Source organism: Apteryx mantelli, chromosome 15 (genome assembly GCF_036417845.1).
Source record: "Apteryx mantelli isolate bAptMan1 chromosome 15, bAptMan1.hap1, whole genome shotgun sequence".
In the NCBI taxonomy this organism is placed as follows: domain Eukaryota; kingdom Metazoa; phylum Chordata; class Aves; order Apterygiformes; family Apterygidae; genus Apteryx; species Apteryx mantelli.
The window spans coordinates 17410409-17435581 of NC_089992.1; the positions used below are offsets into that span (position 1 = coordinate 17410409).

The 25173-nt window shown below is 36.6% G+C and overlaps 1 protein-coding gene across 1 annotated transcript in view; it reads left to right on the plus strand.

The window, feature by feature from the left end:
- RNF111 (ring finger protein 111) overlaps positions 1-25173 on the plus strand; it is a 63018-nt gene that overhangs the window by 17214 nt on the left and 20631 nt on the right. Inside the window, exons 3-11 of the mRNA XM_067305258.1 lie at positions 4490-4616; positions 11624-11787; positions 14513-14713; positions 16151-16470; positions 17340-17595; positions 18931-19288; positions 22127-22177; positions 22444-22569; positions 23336-23462. Of these exons, the coding sequence (XP_067161359.1) occupies positions 4490-4616; positions 11624-11787; positions 14513-14713; positions 16151-16470; positions 17340-17595; positions 18931-19288; positions 22127-22177; positions 22444-22569; positions 23336-23462 (1730 nt within the window). The remainder of the gene's footprint in view (positions 1-4489; positions 4617-11623; positions 11788-14512; positions 14714-16150; positions 16471-17339; positions 17596-18930; positions 19289-22126; positions 22178-22443; positions 22570-23335; positions 23463-25173) is intronic.

Below are 25173 nucleotides of genomic sequence, written 5' to 3' on the forward strand. Positions count from 1 at the left end.
AAAATGTAGAACGAGTCTTTTAGTGGTAGCCCACAGGCTAATTTAGTCACAAACAACTAGAGTATAATTTGCTTGCTGCATTTTGGTATTCCAGAGGTGGCAGAGAGACATAGTTTATACCTGCAGGAGAGTGATTTTTCCTTTGCTGTATAACCATAAGTATTATGCTTAGAGTAATACAAAATACCTGCCATAGATTTACATATCTTTTTTTGCTGCTATCAGTCTGGTTACTCTTCCCCACCACTCCATGTTGGGGGAAGGGAGAGCACCTTCAAAGAGTATAGAATTAATATATATAATAACACACTAATTATAGTAACTCGATAATTATACAGATTTGGCTGTTCTCTTACAGGGTCAATTATTTAGATGATACATTGATGAGTAAGGTAGTAGTAGTTATACCTTAAGTAACATTGAATTTGCTTAATCTTCATTCCAGACTGAAGATGACTGGTCACTGACTGGTGTGTGCATTAAAGCAAGTAAATGCAGTGTACCTTGTCATTATGGACTGTATAAAAATGTCTCATATAGTGGACTGCAAAGTCAAAAGTAATGCTGAGAAATACATGCAAGTATTTTGTCATCTGGTGTATTTCTGGGAGTTTTTTTGTTCCCCATACCCTCCTGCCCCCAGTGTGTTTTGTAAATAATGCAGTACATTAAAACAAGGATTTACTGAAATGCCAAATTCTGTTTTATTTATGTCCTACTAAATAACAACAGGAAATACAAGTTCTTGGTGTATACACACCAAATATGTAGGCACAGGTACCTTAAGGAACTGTTCAGTTGTTTACTGCTAATGTGTAGCTGTAGATTTGTCAGATGGCTTGTAAGAATTACATATGTGATAAATATTTGAGGTGTGCAAGTGCCTCAAAACTCTCTCCAGCAAATATTTTTAGAAGCAATATAGGAAAACCTCTGAAAATCCTTTTTTTGTATTTCTGCACATCAGTCACCTCACTAAAGAAGGTTGTCTTCTCCCTGACAGGGTGATGCCCTTTTAAAATTCAAGTCAAACTAACTTGTACTACTCAGAGTGAAATCCCAGTGAAGTTCACCTTCAGGCTTTAACTTAGCCTGCAGACTTACATTACGGGAAACTACAAAAACATTGTGGCTTTGCTAGGATTGGGTTCTGATAAGTTCAAACCATCAGGCTTGAATTTTAAGGGTACTTAGAGAATTTATCTGTATTTTTCTCAGCTTTGATAGTATGTAGTGTTCAAAAAAACATCTTAAATTTCACTAGTTCTTAAGTATCAGTACAGTTTAATTCTTAAAAATGTTACCTCTGCTTTTTAAATTAACTGCTCTAGTATTAGGAAAAAAGGTCGTATATATGGTCTTGCTGAAGTTTCAGGAGAGACTTTCCTTGCTACCAAGGGATAGGAAGTAGAGTGGCTGCTCATGTGCTGCATGCATATATCCAGCCTACATTCCTCTCAGCCTGCCAAGTGGGCTGTTCCCTGAGACTTCGTCTTGACACGTTATTTCAAAGACTTTTATTTGTCTTAACAACACTATCCTTTGCTCTGCTTTGTAGAAGCTTTTGTAAGTTTAAACTGATGTGGTTTTGTCTGTGACACTTCAAATACTGCGTTCTCTTCCTTATAGTAATGCATTGGGAGAGGCAAAGAAGAAACAGTAAATCTTGTTGACAATGAAAAATCAGCTTTTAATACTACTTACTACTGCTGGCTCCATGGCTTGTATACTTCCATACTTGATAGAGGATTATAAAGATTGCATCAGTGTTGCTCATTTTTTCTGAAGTTTTACTATTCAGCTAAATTTTTGATTTCGTTTTTCAGATAAAAGTATTTAATGAAATCAGTTTATATTGGCTGATTTTTCTAATTCTTATATGCTGTTCTCCCAAACAACTACAGTGTTCTTAAAACATATGAAGTTCATATGAGTGTTTTTCTCCCCATGGTGTGCTGTTAGACCAATTTTAGTAGGTCTTACATGGAAGCCATTTTTATTTAAAAGTAGGTATAAAATTGCATGTGATCATTAATTATATTAATACTTTTTCCCTAGGAATGAAATCTTGCCAAATACCTTACAAATACTTGCGTAGAGATTTTTTTTTTCCCTGACAGTCTTCATTTTGAAGGAAGTGTGTATTGATAACTTGTATAGTTGTTCTGAAAGTACTTTATGGGATGAAAACCTTTTGATCATTTTGTGCTTTTGACTTCAGAAGGTGCTATTAAAGCCTGAGCAGTAGGAAGTGGCAGAAGGTTGGAATTTAGCTAACCTATATCCTATTTATAACAAATTTGACTATTTTCCTAAATATTCTCATAATTATTGTGGAGCTTGTGAAAACCTGTTCAGCCAGTAACAATCCTGATGGTTTGGTTTCTACAGTCTGACTTGTACGTAGTCTGTAAAATCACATCTTGAGTAAAGGTTTGCTTAAACAAAGGATTAAGTAAAATCAATGCTCAAGCCATGACAAAGGTGAGTGTCTGAACTGTATAGATATTCACTTGTGGATTTTCTTTGGTTTTCTTGAGGTAAACTTGTGCCAGAATTTACGTAGAGATGGCACGTTGGAATTACACAGCATATGATTTTGGCCTCTAGGAGGTTCTGTTTATTTTCAGAAATATAATAGACCATACTTCAGTCTAAATCTTCTGCTTTTGCACCTGTCATAATTTTCAACAAAAATTGAATTTGGGGACGTGCGGATCTCCAGGAGTGCCCTCAAACTTACTGTGCTTCAAAAAAGTGCACGTTTGGAAGCACAGATTTGGGTCGGGGGAGAGGAATGCTTGCTTTTTTCTCCTAACCGACCTTTCATCAGCTGTTTGGCTGCCTAGTTTTTTGCAGTTTTGTTTTTGGTTTTGGGGTTTTTTTGACAAGTGGCTATGGTGGCTGTGTACAGAAGCTGCTTGTTTATTTGCCTGTGATTTCTAAGCTGTCAAAAACATGACCTTTACTTCCGAATGTGGTAATGACTTTAGCTGCCTTTCACTTAGGCTAAATGGCCTTTTTCTATTTTCACTTTTAGCAGGGGCTTTGTTTCTTAGACATCGTAACATTCTCAGTTTCTCTTTCCCCAAACCTTTCATGCAACTTCTCAGAACTGATTTTGCCAGTTATTGCTTCTGATCAGAATAGCTTGGTGAATAACAGTATTTGGAAACATGGATTTTAAAATCTGTCAAGGAAAAAGAAAGAATCCACCCACCCCTGAAATTTGTCAGTGTGTTTCAGTTGTAGTTGCATAGCTGAGTGGTTGCGGCGATCAGGGATCTGTCATAGCGGTGTGCGTCCTTTAGCTAGACCAGGAAGCTGGTGCTTCGTGTGAACAAAAAAGGAACGTGTGCCTTGTTTCCTAGAGCAGCTGGGAACGGGCCGTGCAGGCCGTGGTACTGACTTGAACCAGACCTAATTGCTCAGGCACCTTTCTTGAAGAAATCGACAGATCTCAAGATGGTCAAGTTTGCCATTTCTAAGCTATCTAGCTCATACTTATTAAATAAGTTCTTTGGTGCTCAGTGGTATTGCTATAGTGAAATAACCCAAAGCTCAATTTAAGTATTCTAAGTAGCCCAAACTTGTCATTGTCACTGCTGTAGCTGGAGAAATGTCAGGGTATTAGGCTGGAAATTTAATCACTCTTCCTGAGTTAAAAGTGGAAATTGAGCTTCCTGCCACAACTTGTTTGTTAATTGTCCTGTGGTGTTTTGGATGTTTTTTTGTTTTGTTTTTTAACCATTGATAGTTTTATTTTAACTTTATGTTAAAATGATTATGTTAAAATGTTAATTATGAATGTCACTGAAAATGCAGATTTAAATATGCTTATAGCACCAGTGGATTTGTGGTCTATATTTTGTTTTAGAGATAATTTATGTACCTGGTGCCTCATTTTTGCCCTGTTGCCATTGTTTAGCCTTCAGGCTTTAATGCCTATAAAAACATGAAAAAAATAGTTATTCATGATAATGAACCACTACTGCTTTGCTAACGTTCAAAAGAGTTTGTTTTGTTTTCATAATAAGCGACAGGTGTTCTTTGGTGTTACAGCTAATAAAATTCATCAGATTTGTTTTCAATACATAGTGGAATGGAAGCTTGCTTATCCTTTTTTTTTTCTTTTTTTTTCCTTTTTTCCTTTTTCACTTTGTGTCTTATTGTGTAGCTAATTTACTAGTAAGTGTGGAAGTTTGAGATTTACTAATTATGTGTTTTGGAATAGCTCTAAGTGAAGTAGTATGTTTTGTCTTATTTAAAGCCTCTGAAAATTTATGTACTGGTGATGAGAGAATAAAGCAGAATTGCAAGTTTTAATAATTAGGTCATTTATTTGACAGTTGCATCTACTGTTTGGAGGTACACTGCAATTCTCTACTGACATATACATTAAGTTTAGGGGAAAAAGATAGTCTTTTATAATGACAGCTCTTGAGAGAGATGACGTATACAAACTTTATTCCTCTTCTTTCCTTATCAGGAAGCATTGATGAAGATGTTGTGGTGATTGAAGCATCCTCTACTCCCCAGATCACTGCCAATGAAGAAATAAATGTTACCTCGACAGATAGTGAAGTGGAGATTGTAACAGTTGGTGAAAGCTACAGGTGAGGCTTGCATGTGCTTGTATTAATGCAATCTCGTTTGTCTTCAAGTTTTTTCACAAGGGTCTGTATCATTAAAAGCCCATAAGGTAATGTTGTAGGGGTTCTACCAACATGCATAGTATGCATTTCTGATTTAAAACAAAAAAACCCACAGCTCTCCCAAGCCTTGAAAATTCCACTTATCTGGAATTATTGAGGTGGTTGTAGTTAGGATGCTTGAGATGGCAGAATTTTGGGGGAGCAAGTCTGTGCAGTGAGATGCTGGAGATGAGAAATTTTAGGTTGGGCTGTCTGTCTAGGAATTAGCAGAGCATTTCTCTGCAAAGCATCCCAGTTTTTTGAAGCTTCCTTTGCTGCCGTCATGTGTACTTTCCCGTTCTTCCATGCCTCCATGTAGATTTTGTTAAGTATTTGCTTGATTTCACAGAGTCCATTAGGGTGGAGTTTCTTGAAGCAGAAAACCTGAAAATTCCACGTGCGTGGAACTGTTAGAGATGTCTGCATGTTAAATAAGTTTGTGGATGTGAGGACAAAGTTGTAATAAATGAAGAATTAATATCTGTTTGAGTAAAACAATGACAAAGGAACAATAGACAGTAGATTATAAAAACATTTCATCTGTTTGTCATTAGATAGCTAGTGCTTTCATTAATGCAGTTTCATATTTAAGAAACCAGACAGGTCATCTTGCAAAAAATCACTTTTATTGAAATAAATGACACTCTAGAACCAATTTTAAGACATGTGCGTATGTAGTTTTCATGAACGCTTAATAACACTGCTCTACTTTTTTTTTTTTGAATTCTACACATGAAAGATGTCATACAAAAATATGCAGCCTAAGTTTGTAGCTGAGAGGAAATGGGGAGACGTGAGAGAAATCAACATTTTAAAATACATTTCTTGAACAATGTTTTTTTGTTTCCTCCTGTTGAAGGAGTGGTAAAGGATTTTTTTTTTTCTTTAAGAAAGCTAAAACTGCAGAATCAACAGGTGCTCTGTCTTAAGAGGGCTAAAACACATTCCAGAAACAGTTGATTTATCTACATGAATGTGTGTTTGTTGAGAACAGTCATTAAAACTTCAGAAGCAGCATGTATGCTTGAAAAAAATTGAGCGGTTTAAGTTCTCTTTAGGCTCTTTAGCTGACAGATAAAGCTTTAGAGTGTGTTTTTAAAAAAAAATGAAACTGATTGTGCTTATTGAACATTACGTCAAGACCTAATTAAACATAGATAGGATGCTTTTAAAAATTTAGCTTTCTCTCTTCCTAGCCTCAGTAAGAAATGGTTCCTGTAGTAGCCGTAAAAGGCTTGAAGGCAATTACTTGATTCCTTCTCCCCTTTCCCCCTGTGATGTTGCAACCAAAACAGCAGCAAAAAACCCTCTCATTTTTATTGATGTCAGTGGTGTCTTTGCTGGTGACTTGAGTGAGAATGAGATTGAACCAAGGGCATTTTCTGATAAATTTTGGTTTATTCAGTTTGTCAGGTCTTCTAACATGTAGATTTTTCAAAGGAATTTAATTTTTTAGTATCATAATGGAATGGTGAAATAGAAGAAAGTTTTATTCCTTAACCCTTTATTCTACAACCATCAACTGTTAAGAAGAGACTTTACTTTGAAAATGTTCGGATGAAAATGTTATGAAAAGACTGCAAAAGTAATTGGGTTTTGTTTTGTATTTGGAAGTGTCATGGTTTTATGTAATAAAAATACAGTAAAAAAACAATTCCAGGAAGCTTGCTATAATGAGAGAGAGTCTTAAATGCACATCATGAGCCCAAAATGTCAGAAAATCTCTCTTCTATGGTAATCTTTTATACTTTGAACTTAGAGTACTTCCTATGCAGATTTTCTTGCGGTTCAAGCATATCAGTTTTGCCAAACCACAATCTAAGGAACAAAGGCAGCTCTTGGACAGCAGCTCAATACAAAATTGTAAACTTAAATGTTGTGAATAAACTGAACATTATGAGGGTTGTTTACCAAACTCAGAATACTGTTCATGGCAAAATAAATATTTCTTAAATAATTTCTATATAAATGAGATGGGTTACTGTGGTTTTTTAAAGACAAATTGTTTTTTGAATGAGAGTAAAAAAAAAAAAAAGTCAGATCAGATTTGCCAAAATGAAGATACATCTTTCATTACTGCTAGTTTTTCTTTTCTGTGGAAAAAAACAAAGGCTAACTTTTGGTGCTTGTTATGTGTTGAATACTACAGGACTGAGACTCATTCTGTTCTTTTCAAAACATAGTTATTAGTCAAGTAACAGTATGTATGCCTGTAATACATGAAATTACAGAGTGCAAATGAATAGTAGTGAAAATTGTAGATTTGAGAAAGCTTGCATAAATTCAGGAGGCTGTCACTTTGAGATTTGTCTATGTATTAAGTATTCTGCAGGGAAGTTGCAGCTTGTTTACTCCTGACAGTTTCGAAAAAAATCTTAAAATTCTGAACTGTTAATCTTGACATCAGTAAATAAAGATGGATGTAAGAGTAGGCTCTTTACTTAAGCTGTGATAAGAATCTTGTATAGTTGAGATATATTTAAGTGTTTTAAAGCTGATTTCTGTTTCTTTCTAAATAGGAAAAAAAAGCGATTATTTTCTAAATATATTGTTAAGCAAGTGACTGCGTACAGTGCTCTAGTATAATGTAAGGAACATCTTTATTTACATAGCCAGCTTGCAGCTGCAACTGACCTTAAAAGAAATTGATGCACTTGAAGCTCTCTTGCATGAGTAAAGTCTTTTGTATGAATTAAGTTGTTAATACCTGAAGCTCAGCTGATGGTTGAGGGCATATACTCACTCTCTGGGCATTTTAGTACTAAAGATCAGAAAGAAGGGAATAGAACTCATGAAGTGCTTAATCTGTCTTTTTCCGAATCGTCCTTTCGATCATATCAAGTCTTCTGAGGGAGAGAAGAAAGCTACTGGAAAAAGGAAAACAAGCCAGCATTCTCCATGTAACACTCTTGTATGCATAAGAAACTCAAAATGTTTGCGTTTAGACTTGGAAAAGTCAGAGACAAGGAAATACGTTCATCTTGAAAACGCTGAGGCAAATCCTGTTTTGATGTAGAACAGGAGTACATTAGCGGATGTGAGATCAACTTTCAACATTAACAATTTGTTGTGAGCCGGAAAAGCAAGTAAATGGATAAAGAAGATAAAAAGAGAAAATTCCCAGAAGGAAAATTGTCTCAAAGAGAAAGTGGGTGCATAAGTGGAAAGCAGTGGTAATGCTGGATAGGGAGAAGATAAAGTAAAGTTTTGAAGCATTAGACTCGTGCAAGAGGAAGGGTTTTTTCTGCAGTGTGTTCAGGCAGCCTTTTGGAGTAACTTTACAATTCCACTCGTGAAAGTGTTAAGCTTCTTGTGACAGTAAATGATACAATTTTGTACTCACTTTTAAGCCTTCTGGTTTCTTAAGTGTAATATTGTATGGGCTTTGGTTTTTTGTCCCCCTCCCCCCCCCTTTTCTCCTACCTTATAGCATTTGTTCCTTGTTATTTTCATCCACTCTGTTAGCGAAGTCTTGCTCTGATGATTGTTATTTTAGAAAAAATAAGGCGATCAGATAAAATTGACTGTGGCCTCTGGGAAAGGCAGTAATGGAACACTATAGCCCAACAATGAATAAGTAGTGCTTGATCCTAACTATAAGTAGTATACATTGTTAGTAGTATCAATGTAAGATTGTCCCGCAGATGGCCACTCTTTTTGCTTTTTCAGAAGTGAGGAGGAGACAGTTCATGAAGATCATTTCCTTATTTTGATTCACTCCTGAAGAAATAATTCTGAAATTTCCTAAATGGAATAAAAATGACTTGTTTCTAGAAAGCTGCTTTTGGTGGGAATCTTAAAGCTGTAGTTCCTTTTAAGCTCTCCCACAATTAAGGACTGGAGACCCAAAGATCTGCCTCGTTAACTTAAACCAAGAAATTATCCACAGACTTCATGCCTCTGTACCAGCCACCTTCATCACTGCCAGATTAGATAGCAAGAATCCTGAGAGCATCTGCATATAGGCAAAGTAAACAAACCTAGATGTACTGGCAATTGTACATCCCTGCCTTTTGGGGAGGGGGTGCATTACTTGAAATTCTTGCGTTTCATGACATTTCATGACTTCTAATACACAGATGATGTAGTACATAAGTATTTTATGGTAGTTTTGTCCCGCTTTTCCCTTCTCTTATTTCTTTCCACTGCCACCCCAGCATGCATAGACACTTGCAGTTGTGGATTCAGGGTCTTCCACTGCTGTTCTTCAGCAGATGTTTTTATTGTGTTCCTGTGGAAACCAACATTTTTTAATTTGAATGAAAAAATGTCTCTCCATCCTATTTGTCAATCCTCACTTATTTTTTTTATTGCTGAATAGTTTGTCTTGATGGATTTGACCAAGTTGCTACAATGTTGGTCACATGTTAATCATTCTCTAGCAGCCAGTTATGAAGAAGATTCGTTTCAGTAAAGACCAGATTCACACATGCACACCCACGCGCACACCCACACCCCCCCCCACACACAGAGTGATTGTAGCTACAACATGTTCTCTTGGATAAAAGATGGAGTCCAGAGGCTCTCTGGATAAAAGATGGAGTCCAGAGGCTCTCTGGGTAAAACCTTGGTTGTATTCTTCAACATCCTCGATGATACTTCCTTTCTGCATAATCAGCTAGTGTTGCTTTTTGATGGAGGCTCTAGGACTCCTGTTTCATCTAGACTTTCTGTCTATCCTGCTGTTTGTTGAGGAAAAAACACACTATGCTTTTTGAATCAAAGGTCTGAACGTAAGTGATATTTCCAGGTTGTCTTGAGGGTAGCAGTGGTTGCCCAGAAGAATAAATGCTACTGCACCTGTGGATTTTGCAGAGCAATAACTCTAGTTTCTGAGGATGTTGAGTGTTAGTTCTTTTCTGTTATTAGAGCTGGTTAATTACTTGTCTGATTCTGATTGATTAGCTTTGTGGGAGCAAAATGCAAATGCTCTTCTGCTTGTTTTCTGAGTGGCTGCTGGTGAGATGAATTGGTAGCCTGTTGAATCCGTACTCAGTTGCATGCATATAGAAACTTGTTGTTTTTCCTTACATCGCGCACCCAGTGTCTGGTTTGAGAAAATTGCATACAGAAGTTCGTGTGTTGGTCTCTTCCATGTCCTTCATTTTTCACACTTCCCTGTACTCCATCAAGAAGTTGGTGTGTAATGATGATTACTCCCTCCTCCTCCTCCTCTCTCTTCTTCATCAAGGTAGGGCTGCTTCCAAGTAGAGAGAAAGTAAACCATTGTGATAAAGATTAACTACAGTCTCAAACAGCAGTGTGGCAGTTGGAATCATACCTAGGAGGATGAGATAACATCTACCAAACTGCTAGTGACACCCTTCCCTGACAGTCCTCTTTTGGCTAAGAAAAAAGGCTATTACAGTCTGGTTTTGATTCTTCTTAGCATTAAACAAAGTAAACATTTTAGCCATACATACTTTACAGAAGTGAACCAACACAGTCATTTTGAAATGATATGGACTTATCCAGTGACAGAATATACACACCAGCACATAGATAACATATTCATTAGTCATTCTTAAGTAAAATATTGTCAGAATAATGTCCTGTTTAATCATGACAAGGAAATAAAGGCCAAGACATGTAACTTAAGACTGTCTCAATTCAGTAGTTCTTTGTTTTCAAGGAAATAACAGGACAGCTTAAACTTCAAAATAAGAAATTTCAGCAATAGAAGTTCATAATAGGAGTTGATTAATACGAAAATGTTCTAATCATAGTTCCAGTTCCATTTTACTATGCCTTTTTAATGATGGATAAAGTACTATAGAAATATACTCTTATTTTCTTTCCTAGTGGGCTATACAGATGGGGTAAAGGGAATACAGGCAGAGTATAAAAATAGGCTATGAGCTCCATGGTGATTTTTGTAGTGTGTTGTTGGCTGCTGTGGTGTGTTGGGTTGTTTGTTTGTTTTAAGTGAAGTCATTCACCTTTCTTCAGTTTTCCCCTTCTGAATTTTTACATTGTTTTTTCCAAATTGGAAAATCAAGCATTTGTTTTATGTAAATACTGGAGAGTCAAAGGTTTTTGGCAGTGTGAACTGGCAAATATAATATTGTAAAATATTTTTCCCTTAATTAAAGATAGTATCCTCTTAGTCTGAACTCCAAAGTATCATTGACTTGAGTGTTTAGCTTTGGATGACTAAATTGAATAGAATGGATGCCAAGTGAAATGCAACAGAAATAAAACCATCAATTTCCTTAGGTATGGTACAAGCTTATGTTTTCCTTTCCTTATGTCACATTTCATTTAAGTTTCATTACTCTATAAGCATTATACAAAACTGTGTTTATTTTTAAGGGGGGGGGGGGAATATAACATTCAAGAGATAAAAGTCTGGAGATTGTTTCTGACTTTTTAAATTTAGGTACAGAAATAATCCCCTGAAAGTATTCTGTCACAAGTAAACATGCATAAGAACTTAGTATTTACAAATCTTTATGATCTTTACACTCCAGTCATCACTGATGGATCTCCTGTTTCACAGACAGCATAAGAATAGTGTAGGATTCAGAGACTCTCATATCCTATTAGCATGTTAAAACATAACATTAGATAATATCGCTGTCTGACTGCAACTGTGGGTTTTTACATTGCATTTTGTACCACTCTACCTATATTTGTTCATAGGTACATGGGAGAAGAATTAGTCTAAAGGCCTCTAAGCTCTCCCTTTTGGATGTTTGCTATTATGTTATCTGGTAAAGGCAGCAGTAGTGTTTGTAAATACTCATCCAGTGATTGTGGAGTAGCATGGTATTTGAACCTAAGAAAATACTTTTCTAATAAAAATGTATTTCAAATAGCAGTATATTCTGAATTAACTTTAGTGACCAGTCAACTTCTTGAACAGTGAGAAAACTGTATTTAATGAGAGCAAATTGATGTCGATACTTAAGGTAATACCTTTTTTTAAGGTCTCGTTCAACACTCGGACACTCAAGATCGCACTGGGGACAGAGCTCTACTTCTCATGCTGCAAGACCACAGGAGCAGCGTAACCGTAGTAGGATTTCAACAGTCATTCAGCCACTGAGGCAGAATGCAGCAGAAGTAGTGGACCTTACAGTAGATGAAGATGGTAAGCTGCATCGATCTGAGAAATCTCTTCCTTTTTCAGAAGCAAGATGGTCAGTCAGTGTAAGGGGAGTGGAATTTTAACACCATTTTTTTAAAAAAGTCTCAGTTCTTTAAAAAAAAAAAAAAAAAAAAAAAAAAAAACCTTCTAGCCTGTCAGAAAATTCTTGTGTGTATTGCTAAAATTAAGAGTCTAGGCATTCCTAGCTAGTCTACTAGATCTAATTTTTCTTCCAAAAACTGACTTGGGTATGTGTCTGAGAGCTGACTCACCAGGCAGAAATTACAGAATAGGTTAGAACTACTTCTCTAAAAATATGTGATTATTTCAGTACAATACTATAAAAGGAAAACCTGTCACTGGTGCATGTGCTTTGGAGTACTGTTCTTTCAAGCCTTGGAGTGGTGGTGGTGGTAGTAAAAAACAAAAACAAAAAACCCCCAAACAAACAAAAAAAACAACAACAAAAGAACTAGTAAAAGTATATTACAAGGTTTCTGAAGCTTTCAGTGTTTCCTAACATTAAAACCTTCTGGCAGTTAACTAATTTATTCCTGCTGAAAATCGTAGGATCAATTTTCTGGTATTGTCAAAAGTTAAGGGGGGGAAAAAAACTTACCTTCTCTCTCCCCCTCCATCTATTTATTCCTCCCCCCCTTCTCCTCCTAGTATTCTTTGGCTACATATGACTTCCCATGTTTAACAGAAATTCTGTCTTGTGGTTCCATCACTTGTTTACTGTACCACTAGTAAGTGTCTTGCAATATCTTGTTCTTTAAGATGGAAAAGAATAGGATTCTCTTCTTTGTAGACTTATTGTGAAATATCCCATCAGTGATACTGTTGGATTGGAAATTACATTTATTGGTTTAATTTACTCTTTTAAATTCAAATGGTAGAATTTGGTCTTGAATTTGGACATCAGATTCCTGTTTTAAAAAAAAAAAAAAATCTTGATGAATGATTATTTCTGCAATATATATCTTTAAGACCAGCTGGTTTTGCATATCTTTTTAGGATGAGTCTTCTGGCTTTTCAAGGATATTGTCTTTATAAACATCAGATTTCACACACAAACTATTGTAAAACCTGAATTAACGCTGTCTCACAAGGCAGCTACCTGCTTAATCATAGCTCTACTGATATCTTCAAAAATACTGCTCTTAAAACTTTGCTAGCTACTTACCTGAGCCTACAGGTCACCTCTCCACAAACATTCCTGAACTGATGTCTGTGAAGTCTGCTGAAATCCACAGTTTCTCTCCTTAGCCTGGGATTGACCAGTCCTACTGGCTTTTAAATGGAAGACTGCTTTTGGGGGGAAAACAGAAGTGTCTCTGTTGTTGATAAAACATCAAAACAGTAACAGGCTAGCAGGGTGGTTGGTGCTGAAAGAATTAAGAAATGCCTGACCACAAGACTGCTTTCAGAATTTATTAGCTTCCAATCTTGAGTACTATGTGATCACATATCAATTACATTTAGGCTCTAAGTGACCTATATTCTCACTGTTTTCTCACTGAATTTAGATATTAATACACTTCCCCCAAAATATTTTCCTTGAAATAAAACTAATTTATTGGAACACCACATTAAAATCCAAAGGAATGTAAGCATAGGCATCGGATTACAGGCTTTATAATGCAATGAGTTGGAAGGCTGCAAAAAGGAAGATGTGTTTATTCCCTTGCTTGCTGAGCTGCTGTTAGAGCTATTAGATTTAGAGAGAAATCTTGAAAAACAGTCATATTTTACTTTGAGACTTTCAGTGTAGGAGATGTAATTTTAAACATCTTGACTCTCTTTTTCTGATATTCATGCAGACACTTCTACTGAAAAAGTAGAGCCTGTTTCTGATGATCTTCACTTTTATCTCCTATTCATAGTCGTGTCATTGCCTTGCCAGTAATTGGGGAGAAATTTCAAACTTATAATCAAAACCGGGCTTTTTGAAAACTAAATTTGAATTATGCCATCACGTATCTTTTTAAATATTAACTTGTTTACAGTTGTGCAGTAGAGAGCAAAATTTATCAAGGGTCTGGTGTATTTCCCTCAATCTGATGAAATATAGTCAGCTATTATGTTTATAATCTGCAGAATGAATGCGTATGTAGTTTTAATGTGTGTTGAGACTGGAAGACTAGTTTATTGTGCTATAGCCTTTAGTACTATGCATCTGGAATGACTGAAATTTGTAAAGTAGTACTGCTAATTGAGATATTCTTGTGCTGTTTTGGGTTAGACATCTAAATTTTTTCTGTGTTTTGTAGGCATTAAAAAAACATAAGGGTAATGCCTAATCATGGATTAGTTTGCCTGTGGATTTATGAAAGACTATAGTAAATGTTTGAGTCTGTTTTCATCATAAAGTACCAAAGTAACTTAATTTCCTTTCTAGTAGTGTTTTATCTAGAAAATAAAATTCTTGATATGGCAGACTTGGTTTAGGAAATGGTTTTGTATTGATTCTTAAAATTTTAGTTAATTTTTTTTTTTTAAATAAAGGGATGCTAAGGCTGTTCAAAAATGGTAATTTTCACACATAAACCAAACCGAATTAACTTTTGTGTGTTATACACATCAGGCTTTTGTGTTCTGACTTTCTCAGCCTCTGGCAAGACCAGAATCCAAAATTTCTTGTAAGATAGTTTAAAAAGAAAGAAAACAAAAAACTAACAGCTTTTAAAACTTAAAGAACATGTAATTTTTTTTTTTTTCTCACTAGAGCCAACAGTTGTGCCAACCACCTCAGCTAGAGTGGAGTCCCAGGTCGTGAGTTCAACTTCCAGTAACAATTCTAATACGTCTACCTCAGAGCCAGCCTCTGATGCAGCTTCAAACGTCTCCAGCAGCCAGCCCCCCTCCTCAGCACCCGAGACTTTGACTAGTCTTCCCAATAGCAGCACTGCTGGTACTTCAGCTGGAGGTACAGAATAAGAGAGCCTTCTAAAACTGTCACATTGCCTACTAATTAATAGCATAAAGGAGAAAGAGGGAGTTAATCAGACTTCTCTAGTTAAAATACCTGTGAGCTTTTAGGACTGAACATATCAGTAGTAAGTTGACACTGGTTAGACTTGCTGTGTAAACTTGAGTATCTCAATAAAGTCTCCCCAAAGATAAATGAGGTCATGGAGGAGCCTCTTTCTGCTCCTGTCTGTCAGGATGGTTCAGTTATACCTAATGGATCACATCCTTTTTGAAGAGGTAGAATGTAGTAGGTAGGATGCCAGACTCATTCACTGGGAATGAAGTCTTACACTGCAATGTGTTGTAAAGTTTGTTTTTGTTTGTTTTTTGGTTGGTTTGTTTTTAAATATGTATTATAAGGAAAAATGAGGGATGTGTGTAGGTTCCTTGAATCTGCCCATGTAGATTGCTTGTAGAGCTGCATGTACAGGTAGCATAATTACTAGACTTTGTTAAAGTGAGACTTGTCTCTAGCAGTATTGATAACAAAAAGAGCTGATAACTTTGAAAAGAAGTATATGGAACCTGTTACAAAGGAACTTCTTCCTGTTGTTACTGGAAGATTGACAGTATCCGTTAATAATGGATTGTGGAAGCCATCTTTTCTGAAAGTGGGATACTAGACTAAGTTTGAAATTGGAAAGGACCATTAAGCCATATACTCTATTCTCTTGTTTATCACAAACCAGTTGCTTTCCTGCTGGCCACAGAAACTTATTTGACAGTGGGTTTTTTGGGGGGGGAGGTGTTTTTGGTTGATTGAGGGCTGTTTTTGAGTTAGTAGGCAGTTAAGTTAGGCATTGGCTACTGATTGAAGGTTTGAGGGAAAGACTGGATCTCTCTAAAACAGCAAAACAACCCCCCTAGCAACCACCTACAATAGAATAAGTTCTTGGAGGTGAGGATTGTGACCATGGGTAACTGTCTCTCCCTTTTCACTATTATTGTGATGTTGGGGTGCCTCACAACATTCCTGAAACATGGGTGCTCTGCCTTTTTCTGCAGGTCAAGCAGGATACAAAAAAACCCCATGAATGACCACATTTGCACATGAATTTGAAGACAAAGTGTAAAAATAGGTTTCTGCACACTAGTCACAGGGACAATCTTTCATCTTTGTCCTACTGATAACTGTCTTAAATTAGTGGAATAATAAGGCAAGACTTTCTCCAGTAGCTGTCATGAGTACATCCACCTGAACCATTCAGTTTTGGTTCATTTGCAGGCATAGCTGAATCCTCTTTTTTGTATCCAGTTTATATATGTGTTTTGTTTTAGTTTAAATCTGTTTTCCAATCTGTTAATTACTTAATGCTTTTATTTCAGCCCCTGTTTTACTGTGATCAGCTTACTAATTTCTTTCTTTTCAACATTAATTTTGTTTAATTTCAAGATGATATAAGAAGAACTGCATCTAATACGACACTGGAAACTGGCCCTCCTGCCATGCCAAGGTTACCGTCATGCTGCCCTCAGCATTCTCCATGTGGAGGACCTTCACAGAATCATCATGCATTGGGACACCCCCATACAAGCTGCTTTCAGCAGCACAGCCACCACTTTCAGCACCACCACCACCACCACCACAACCCTCATCCAGCTGTTCCACTGTCTCCTTCATTCAGTGACTCCAGCTGCCCTGTTGAAAGGCCTCCTCCAGTGCCTGCACCTTGTGGAGCAAGCAGCAGTTCTGGCACCGGTTACCATGACCAGGCATGTTTAACTTTTGTGGCTCTCCCTTTGCATTTTGAAGTCGTATTATAGGCATGAGAGAATGGAATAGAATAAAATAGGATGCTGAATTGTGTGTGATTTACTTATTTTCTGTAGCAGGTATTATAAAAGGAAACTAAAAGGAAAATTTAAAACATGATACACATATAGCAAAATTAAAAATGAACAAAAAGTCATAACTCAGTAAATAATCATTTGCAGCTGGCATCCTCTTGATAACTGTAAGATGATAGTGACTTCTTAAAACAAATATTAACACTTCAGAATATACTCTGCAGATCATAAAGCAGCTGAATGATTTGCAAAACTGCTAAGGGAAGAAAAATTCAAGTCTAATTTTCTGTTTGTAAAAAGTATAAGAGTTGCTTTTCTAAAGATTTTTAAAGATTATTTATTTATTTTAAGCAACTGAAATCACAGTTCTAAAACAGTATGGTTAAAAATCTAAGAACAGTACTGTGCAACTTAATTGACAACATACACTTAAAACATAAACCAACTTAATAGTTCTGTAACACTTATGTTAGGCACAACTAAACAAAATGCTAAAGCTTGTTGTTTGCCTCCAAATAGTTCAATGAATGCTGCTCTCGCATACTCACTGGTTTACCCAAAATAGGTTTTTTATACAATGTAGTGTAATTAATTTAATCCCTTTCCCCAGACTGAACAATTTAGGATTAAGAAATGTTAAGCATATTTTAAGGCTTTGTTCTGGAACATTCTTAAAATGCAAAAATCCTATTCCCGGTGGCTTATGATAGTATAGTTTTTATCACAGTATATTTAAAGATGACTGTTTTCAATGTTTGAAGAACTGTTTGAGAACAGATGTTTTGTTTACACAGCAGGCATTGCCAGTAGACTTAAGCAGCAGTGGTATAAGAAGTCATGGAAGTGGTGCTTTTCATGGGACATCTGCTTTTGACCCCTGCTGTCCTGGTTCTTCATCTCGAACTGCAATTTATGGACATCAGGCTGGTGCTGGCCCAAGCCAGTCAATAACAATAGATGGATATGGATCGAGTATTGTTGCACAGCCACAGCCACAGCCTCCTCCCCAGGCATCACTCTCCTCCTGTCGACATTATATGCATTCTCCATGTAAGTACTGCCATTCTAACAACAGGTACTGGGTACCTGGGTGTGGGGGGGGCAGACACAGAAACAGCTTCCCTGACACAATATGAAGACTTTTACTATCCATTTGCTTCAGTCTTAGAATTGGCCTGACAATACAAATGTTAAGAAATGTATTTAAACATTTTGGCTCTTTCTGTCAAGGAATTAAACAGAAACAATCTGAGATTTCCTTTGAGAAGTCTTTGAGTGGCAAAGTTGAGTAGCAGCTCTTCTTGCAATAGACAGATTTCAAAAAATAGCTATATATATTGCTGTGCGGACCAGTATGTTGGGAAAAGATCTAAGGCTTGACTTTTGGTTAACCATTGTGATGTCCGGAAGATATTTTTTACTTCATTGGGTGCATTTGAACTTAAACATGCCTAATTCCAGAAAACTTTCTCCTTTTCCTTGCAGTTGTTTTAATTACGTAGTTCTGACATACACATATTAAACTCTGCTGTCTCCTGTTGTTATTTGAGATAAGCAGCCTCCTAGATTCTTTATAGATACTTTCTTTTCTATCCTTTGTATTTTAGTAATGCCTTTTTCCTTGATTCCCCCCCCCCTTTTCTTCTTTCTCTTTTTTTTTTTTTTTTTTTTTGAATTCTGCTTGAGCAGGCTCAAGGAATCAACTAATTAGTTTTAATATATGATTCTAGTTTTACTTCTGCATTTTATAGTCTCCTACAGAATTCAACTTAAATAGTAGACTTGGGGGGAAAAAATGTAATATTAACAAACCTCCCTCCTAGCCCCAAAGAGCTATAGATTCCTTTATTTAGTGTATTTGGAGTCTGAAGTTGGATGAAGCTGCCAGGAGGGTGTGGGCTTCCCCTTCCCCCCTTCCTTTGATTCTGAATTTTCTTAAGGGTTTTTTCTTTTTTTGCATTGAACAACTACAAATATGTGCCTCATAGGAGGTGTTTAGATTAATTTTGTGACCTATGGTTTAGTGCCAAAGAAAACCAGAAATCAGTGTTACACGCTAGACAAACTTGAAACAGGACTTCTCACCACATATCTCCTTCAGTTTGCATCACACAGCTGCTTCTTTTCTTCTCACCAGTATTAGCAAGTGGAGTATTTTTGGCTACTGGAAGTTTGGACTACTTTTAGGGTATACCACTGGAATCACTCTGTTAAGAAGTTGAATATTCTTATAATATTCCTGTGTTGCTGCTGTTTCCATTGGTGTAATAATACTGACGCACCTGTGTGAAGATGCTTCCCCCAACCCCCTTCTCCCTTTAAAACATATTTAATCCAGAAAACTGCTACTGACCAGATTAAAAGCACCTGATGTTTTCATTGCAGATGCTTCTTTGACCAGACCTCTTCACCATCAAGCGTCTGCATGTCCCCACTCTCATGGAAATCCTCCTCCACAGCCACAACCACCTCCTCAAGTAGATTATGTTATTCCTCATCCAGTGCATCCCTTTCATCCTTCAATCTCCTCTCATGCATCTTCTCATCCTGTTCCACCTCCACCTCCACCACCAACTCATCCTTTAGCCAATGCAGCTGCTCCGATTCCACAGCATCTTCCAGCTACGCACCAGCCTATATCCCATCACATCCCTGCAACAGCACCTCCAGCACAGAGGCTACATCCTCATGAAGTGATCCAGAGGATGGAGGTCCAGAGAAGAAGAATGATGCAGCACCCAACGTATGTCACAAATGTACTCAGAACAATATCTAAACATATAATTCATTTCACTCAGGTTTGTAAAATGTTGCATGTGAATCTCAAATTGTAATTGCATGGTTGGGAACTGTTAGAATTAAACCATGGTAAGACTTGTCTTTAACATCACAGCTGAGTGTGCGCTAAGACTGAACCTGTTCCTTTACTTCTCTCAGCAGTGTCCTCAGGTAAGGCAAGAGGTACAATGGGCTGTGGGAGAGGTATGAAGCTTATGTTTCTCTTGCCCATTAGTTTTCCTCCAGAGAACAGGCAGGGATTACTTTTCAAACTAGACAGCCTAGAAAGTAAGTCATAAGCTGACTTACTCCTCCTGAATTTGTTCCTTGAAAGTGTATTTTGCCTTATTGATACTGTTAAGATCCTTTTCACATAACTAATGTTTTAAAATAATTTCTCAGAAGAGATGGCTTACCAGGTCTTAAAAAGATTGAACCTTAGATATTTACGTAGCTTTACTGTGCTTTTGTGTTTTTAGAAGTGGGGAGCAGGAAGAGAGTGAGTAAAATCGGTTTGAGAATGTGACCGATGTTAAGATGTAGCTTTGGTGATACTATTTAAGAGATACTACTGTTGTTGTTAAACTAGACGCATGACATTAGTGTCAACAGTGATCAGGTTAGTCCTGGGTTGGAGTTCAACCACAAAATAATTGAAATTATTTTAATTTTGGAGACAATGTTTTTAGATATCTAAGAACTTCAAGAATGAGCTCTCCAGTTGTTGCTCTTAACTTGGTTATACAAATTCTACTGGTAACTAATTTACAGTGGATTTAAAGGTTAATGCTTAAACAAAAGCTTTCCTTAACTACAACTTTTGAGACAGTTTTTCCAAATAAATAAAAAATGTATATAGGCAGTAACTCTTTTCCCTCTCAAAAAGAGATTACAGAGCATACTTCTATTTCTTTTTGAAGACACTGAATTTTATGAGAGTCTGATTGCATAACTACAGATGACATGCTCTTTCTTTCTAGGAAAGAAATGGAATCCTCTCTCTGTCATTAAAATTTAGGTCTATTTGAATGTGGATCTGTTCTTTTTGTCATCTTTGCTATGGAAATGTCATAACTGCTAAACACCCTAATCTAAACCCAATCTAAACTCAACCTAAACGCACAGGCATACCCTTTGTGTATGCCTGTGATTACACGGTCATACTCCAAAATTAACTTTGGAAGCTAGGACATTCAGGCCTCTAAAAGTGGAAGAAATTTTAAGGAAAAACAGTGGTAATTGCTGTCTCATCAGTTCTGGAAGCCTTTTGGTAATTAGGGGTGGAAATGCTGTGATATATGGCATTTCTTTGCCTAGTATTTTTTCTTTGTACATATAGAAATTGTAGCGAAAGGTTGCTAATAAGTTGTTCCCTGAAACTCTCTCTGAGGTCACCAGTCTCAGGCAGTGTAAGTTTTCTGTTGCTCAGTGAGGCTTTTCCTCTGTGGGTTTGTTTTGTAATCTTCTGGAACTTGTTCATCCCTTGTTCTCTCTCTTCCCTCTAATACTCATACAAATTACATGCAAAACCAGTTTTGCAAATGTCTTGGCCCAACCCAATATAAACTGTATCATACTCTTATAAGCAGAAATTTGAGTATTTTCAGTCTGTTACATAATACACAGGTTGAGATCACTTTATTTGCAATATCCTGGAGGTGGCCAGAAGGCTTAGAATTCCATAGATTCCTTGTCCCAGCATCTCGAAGAGTTCTTAGGATGTTTTTTCATCCTGCATTTCTAGAAATACCATGGGATACTAATGGTCTTGGATACCTTCTGTCTAGCAATACAAGACTTTCTCAGGATTGCAGGCAGAGAGTGGTTAGAGTCATTTTCTCACTGTAGTGTCACAAGTGTGGATACAACAGCTGTAGCTTCCTTTGGACCTTGGGTTCAGACACAATGTGCAGAAGTCAGTGTGAGGGTGCACTGCATTTGCATAGCATATAGGTTTTCTGTTTGTATAAATTTGATCACCCGCTTTATGGTACGATTGTGGGCTAGATAGCCAGGAGTCTTACGTTCACAGAAACAAATTCAAATTAGTTTCTTTTAATTTAAAATTCAGCTATATATGTATCCTCATTATGAGAAAAGTGGGCCTACATGGCATTCAGTTTTTACGAAAGGAACTGGTGAGGGGTGAAGGGAGGCGAGACTAGAAATAAGTTCTACTGACCAGTCTATTCATGTGTTGGTCTCTGCCATTGCAAAAAAGTCATACGGCTATCATAACTTATACAAGCTTGGCAGATTTCTTTGGAGAAAAGTCTGTTTACAGTGGTTAGAACAATGCGCAGTAAAATAATATTACATTTCTAGACATCTCTAAATTTACAAAATGTCTAATCTAGCCTGTCAAGTAGTTTAAGGTGGCACTTAATTTGCAGGCAGTGTGCTGCTTTTGGAAAAATCAAGGTTCTTGTTTGACCTAGAATAAAAACTTATTCTCCGCATTGAATGCAAGGGAAATAAGAATACCAATAATTTTTTTTTCTGCAAGTGGAAAGCAGTAAAGTAACAAAATTCAGCCAGCAGGTTTTTTTTTAGAAGATTTTGTCCAAAACTGTAGTTGCTTATACTAGTTGGCATGGTGAAAACTGTGTGCTTGTATTACATGAGCTGTGACACAAACATGTTTCAAGGAAAGTGTCCTCCAATTAGTTTAATTTTTACTTAAGCTTTTCTCTAGCGCAGTTTTATTATAAACAAACTAAGGATGGGGTCTGCAGCATAGCTGTGAATCACTCTGAATCTTGACATGATCATCACGTGACCTGGACTGCTTTCCATCTTGCAGTTTGAGATTAGGATTAAACACTGTCAGCCCTTCTGTCTTCACGTCTGGCAGGTGAGGCCGGATCACAGTAGCTGAAGCTGTTTGCAGCATATCTCAGTGCATCACCATATATGAAACTACACGATCCATTTCATATTTGAATATTAAATCTGTATTATAGTTTCTAACTTATCTCTAAAGTTGAAATTAAAATACTGTATGGGGGTGTATTATTTTAGTTTGCTTCCAGTAATTCAGACTATAACAGTTTGATTATGAACATTACTTTCTCGATACTAACAAATAGGTGAAGTTAACTGCTGTTTTGTATTCTCTAGACGTGCTCATGAACGGCCTCCTCCACATCCTCACAGAATGCATCCCAATTACGGTCATGGGCATCATATTCATGTGCCTCAGACAATGTCTTCCCATCCTCGACAAGCTCCAGAGAGGTCTGCCTGGTCAGTAATCAGATACTATTTTGGTGTTTTGTTATTCTACTGACATGTTCTCAGAACAAAAGACCTAAGATGTGTTGATAGTGCTGGCTGTGATTTTAAAAAGTGCTGTGTGTACTTGTAGTTTAAAATGCATAGATGTTGATATGGCTTTGAAATGTTGCTTGTAGTGCTCAATATCTTAAATAATATTTCTATTTTTATTTGTCCATTGCTTTTAAAAATGGAATTGAGTGACACTGCAGTTAGTTATTTCAAGAATTGATTTTAAAATACGCAAGCAGAATATTGCTGAAGATTATTCTCGCATTAATGTTCTTCATAAAAGTTCAGATCTGAGTTACAAGCTTATTTAAAATTGCATTGGGCATGAAGGTTAGATTTAAGTTCTGCAATGTATTTATTATCTGGATGAAAGATATTAGTTTTGAACCACGAGGGAAGAGGTGCATGTGTGACACTTCTGTTCCCACACTTAATGATGAGCTACAGAGAAGACTCCACACTGGTAGCATTACTCAGCGTAATAACTGTGGAGTTGCATCTGTACAGATTTGTCATATTAAGTCTTCACAGCTGCCTTAAAAACAAGTTTAGTTTGTGGTAAGACCAAGATGCTTTTTGCAAAGTCTAAATAGGTTTTAAAAAGTCTTATATAAAAAACTTGTGTTGATAGATGTGCTGTGTTGTACACTTCCCAAAGCAGTGGAATTGTATCTTGGAGGCAAGATGTACCTTTATTATAATGCCACTTTCATTCATGTGACAGGGAACTGGGAATTGAAGCTGGTGTGACTGCAGCTACTTATCCACCAGGGCCCTTGCACCCTCACTTGGCCCATTACCATGCACCTCCTCGACTTCATCACTTGCAAATAGGGGCTCTTCCTCTAATGGTAAGGAAATAGCTTGTGAAAAATTGTGATCATTGGTTGTTGCCAGTAATTTTTTTTTAGTTTGTTAGGAAATTTATTTTAAGGTTTATTGCATTTAATTGGATATGGATAGATTGCTGTGAAAGTTAGTGGTTCAGCTGAAAATACTCTGCTGTCCTTGTTGCTCCCAGATAGGAAACTAGAACAGGCTGGTGTCTAGTAAGATAAAATAGTTTAGGACACTAACATTTCTAACTTCAGCTCTTGTAAAAGAAACATACCTGAATTAAATTCTCTCTTGCATTACAATGCATTGACCCTCTGCATCTGATTTTTTTAAAGTTTAGATTCTTCTTTAATGAGTTATAGAATGTTAAAAGTACCAATTTTCCACCTAGTGTTCGAGGATTAACACTGGTGCTTAAAAAAAAAAAAAAAAATCTGTATACAGCACAGCTGTAATTCCATCTAGAAATTTGGTTGTTTTCAAATAATATTTGGTGTCCATCAACCTAATTCCTTGTGATAAAGTATAAATTTGTAGCATGAAGTGCTACAAGAAACAAGAAGGGGGGGGGAGAGGTGAACTAGTTCCTTGTTACACTTTATTTTCTACTGTAGATAAAAAAGTTAAGGAAAATCTGAATAATTAGGTATGACTTTTACAGAGTGATATTTTTGAAAGAATGTTCTTAGAACATTCTTAATGTGGCTTAATTAAAATTCACCAAGACACAAATTTGGTTAACTCAGTGTGTTTAGACTTCCCATGAGGTATTTAAGTGGTTAACCCATATTATTTAACCTGCTTAAAGGTAGCTATACTAATCAAAATTGTGATCTGTCTGTAGACAAATGCTAAAATTGTAATTAAAAATCAATATGCAAGTCTTATGCATCCTAAATACCTCTGTTGGAGGCAAGAACTGATATCTAGGGATTGAACTGCAAGTTTGCAATCAGTGCTGTAGTAATAGCCACTTCTTCGTAGTTTGTTCTTACATTGCTTGCTCCTTAACTAACATGATAATCTTCAAGTACTTCAGTGATGTTTTAGGACTGCTAATTCCTTGATGCACAGCTTGCTTACCACTGATTTCTTCAGCAGTCTGTGGAATTTGGTGTTTAGATGTAGTCACCAAAATTCTTATTGCGTTATCTTCTTTCCTGTGCATCTTCTTTCCTGTGCATCATCTATACAAATTACATTTTTCTATGTGCTTTTTTGGTTAGGTGTCTGTTTTTCAAATGGATGGAAAATTTTTTGCCTCTTTCACATTTATTTCAGGTGGTGTACTGTAAGGGATAACATTAGTTGCTTTAGTTTCTCAATAAGAAAGGGCCCTTCTAATAGTTCAGTGAATTGTGGTTGCATTAGGAGGTAGTAAGTGTCTTTTAAATCTCGTGCCTTTTAAATCTCAGTTTCTGTCACCACAGGGCTAATAAGTCAGTTTTGAGGTTTATTTCCATTAATTCTGTGAAGTTTCTAGAAAATTTAAATTCAGCTGATTCACGTATCATAGTATGCTGAGAAAACTTAAGTTTCATAGGACAATTCCTACAACTCAAACATGATGCAAACAAATAGCTGGGACCCCATGTTTAATTTCTTCTTAGCAGTAGAAGGAAGAATCTGTGATAGATATCTTCAGAAGTATTTGCTGAATGTGTGATAAATGTTTTGGGGAGACTTGCCCTTCTATTCAATAACTGCTGCTACTAACTGATGTAG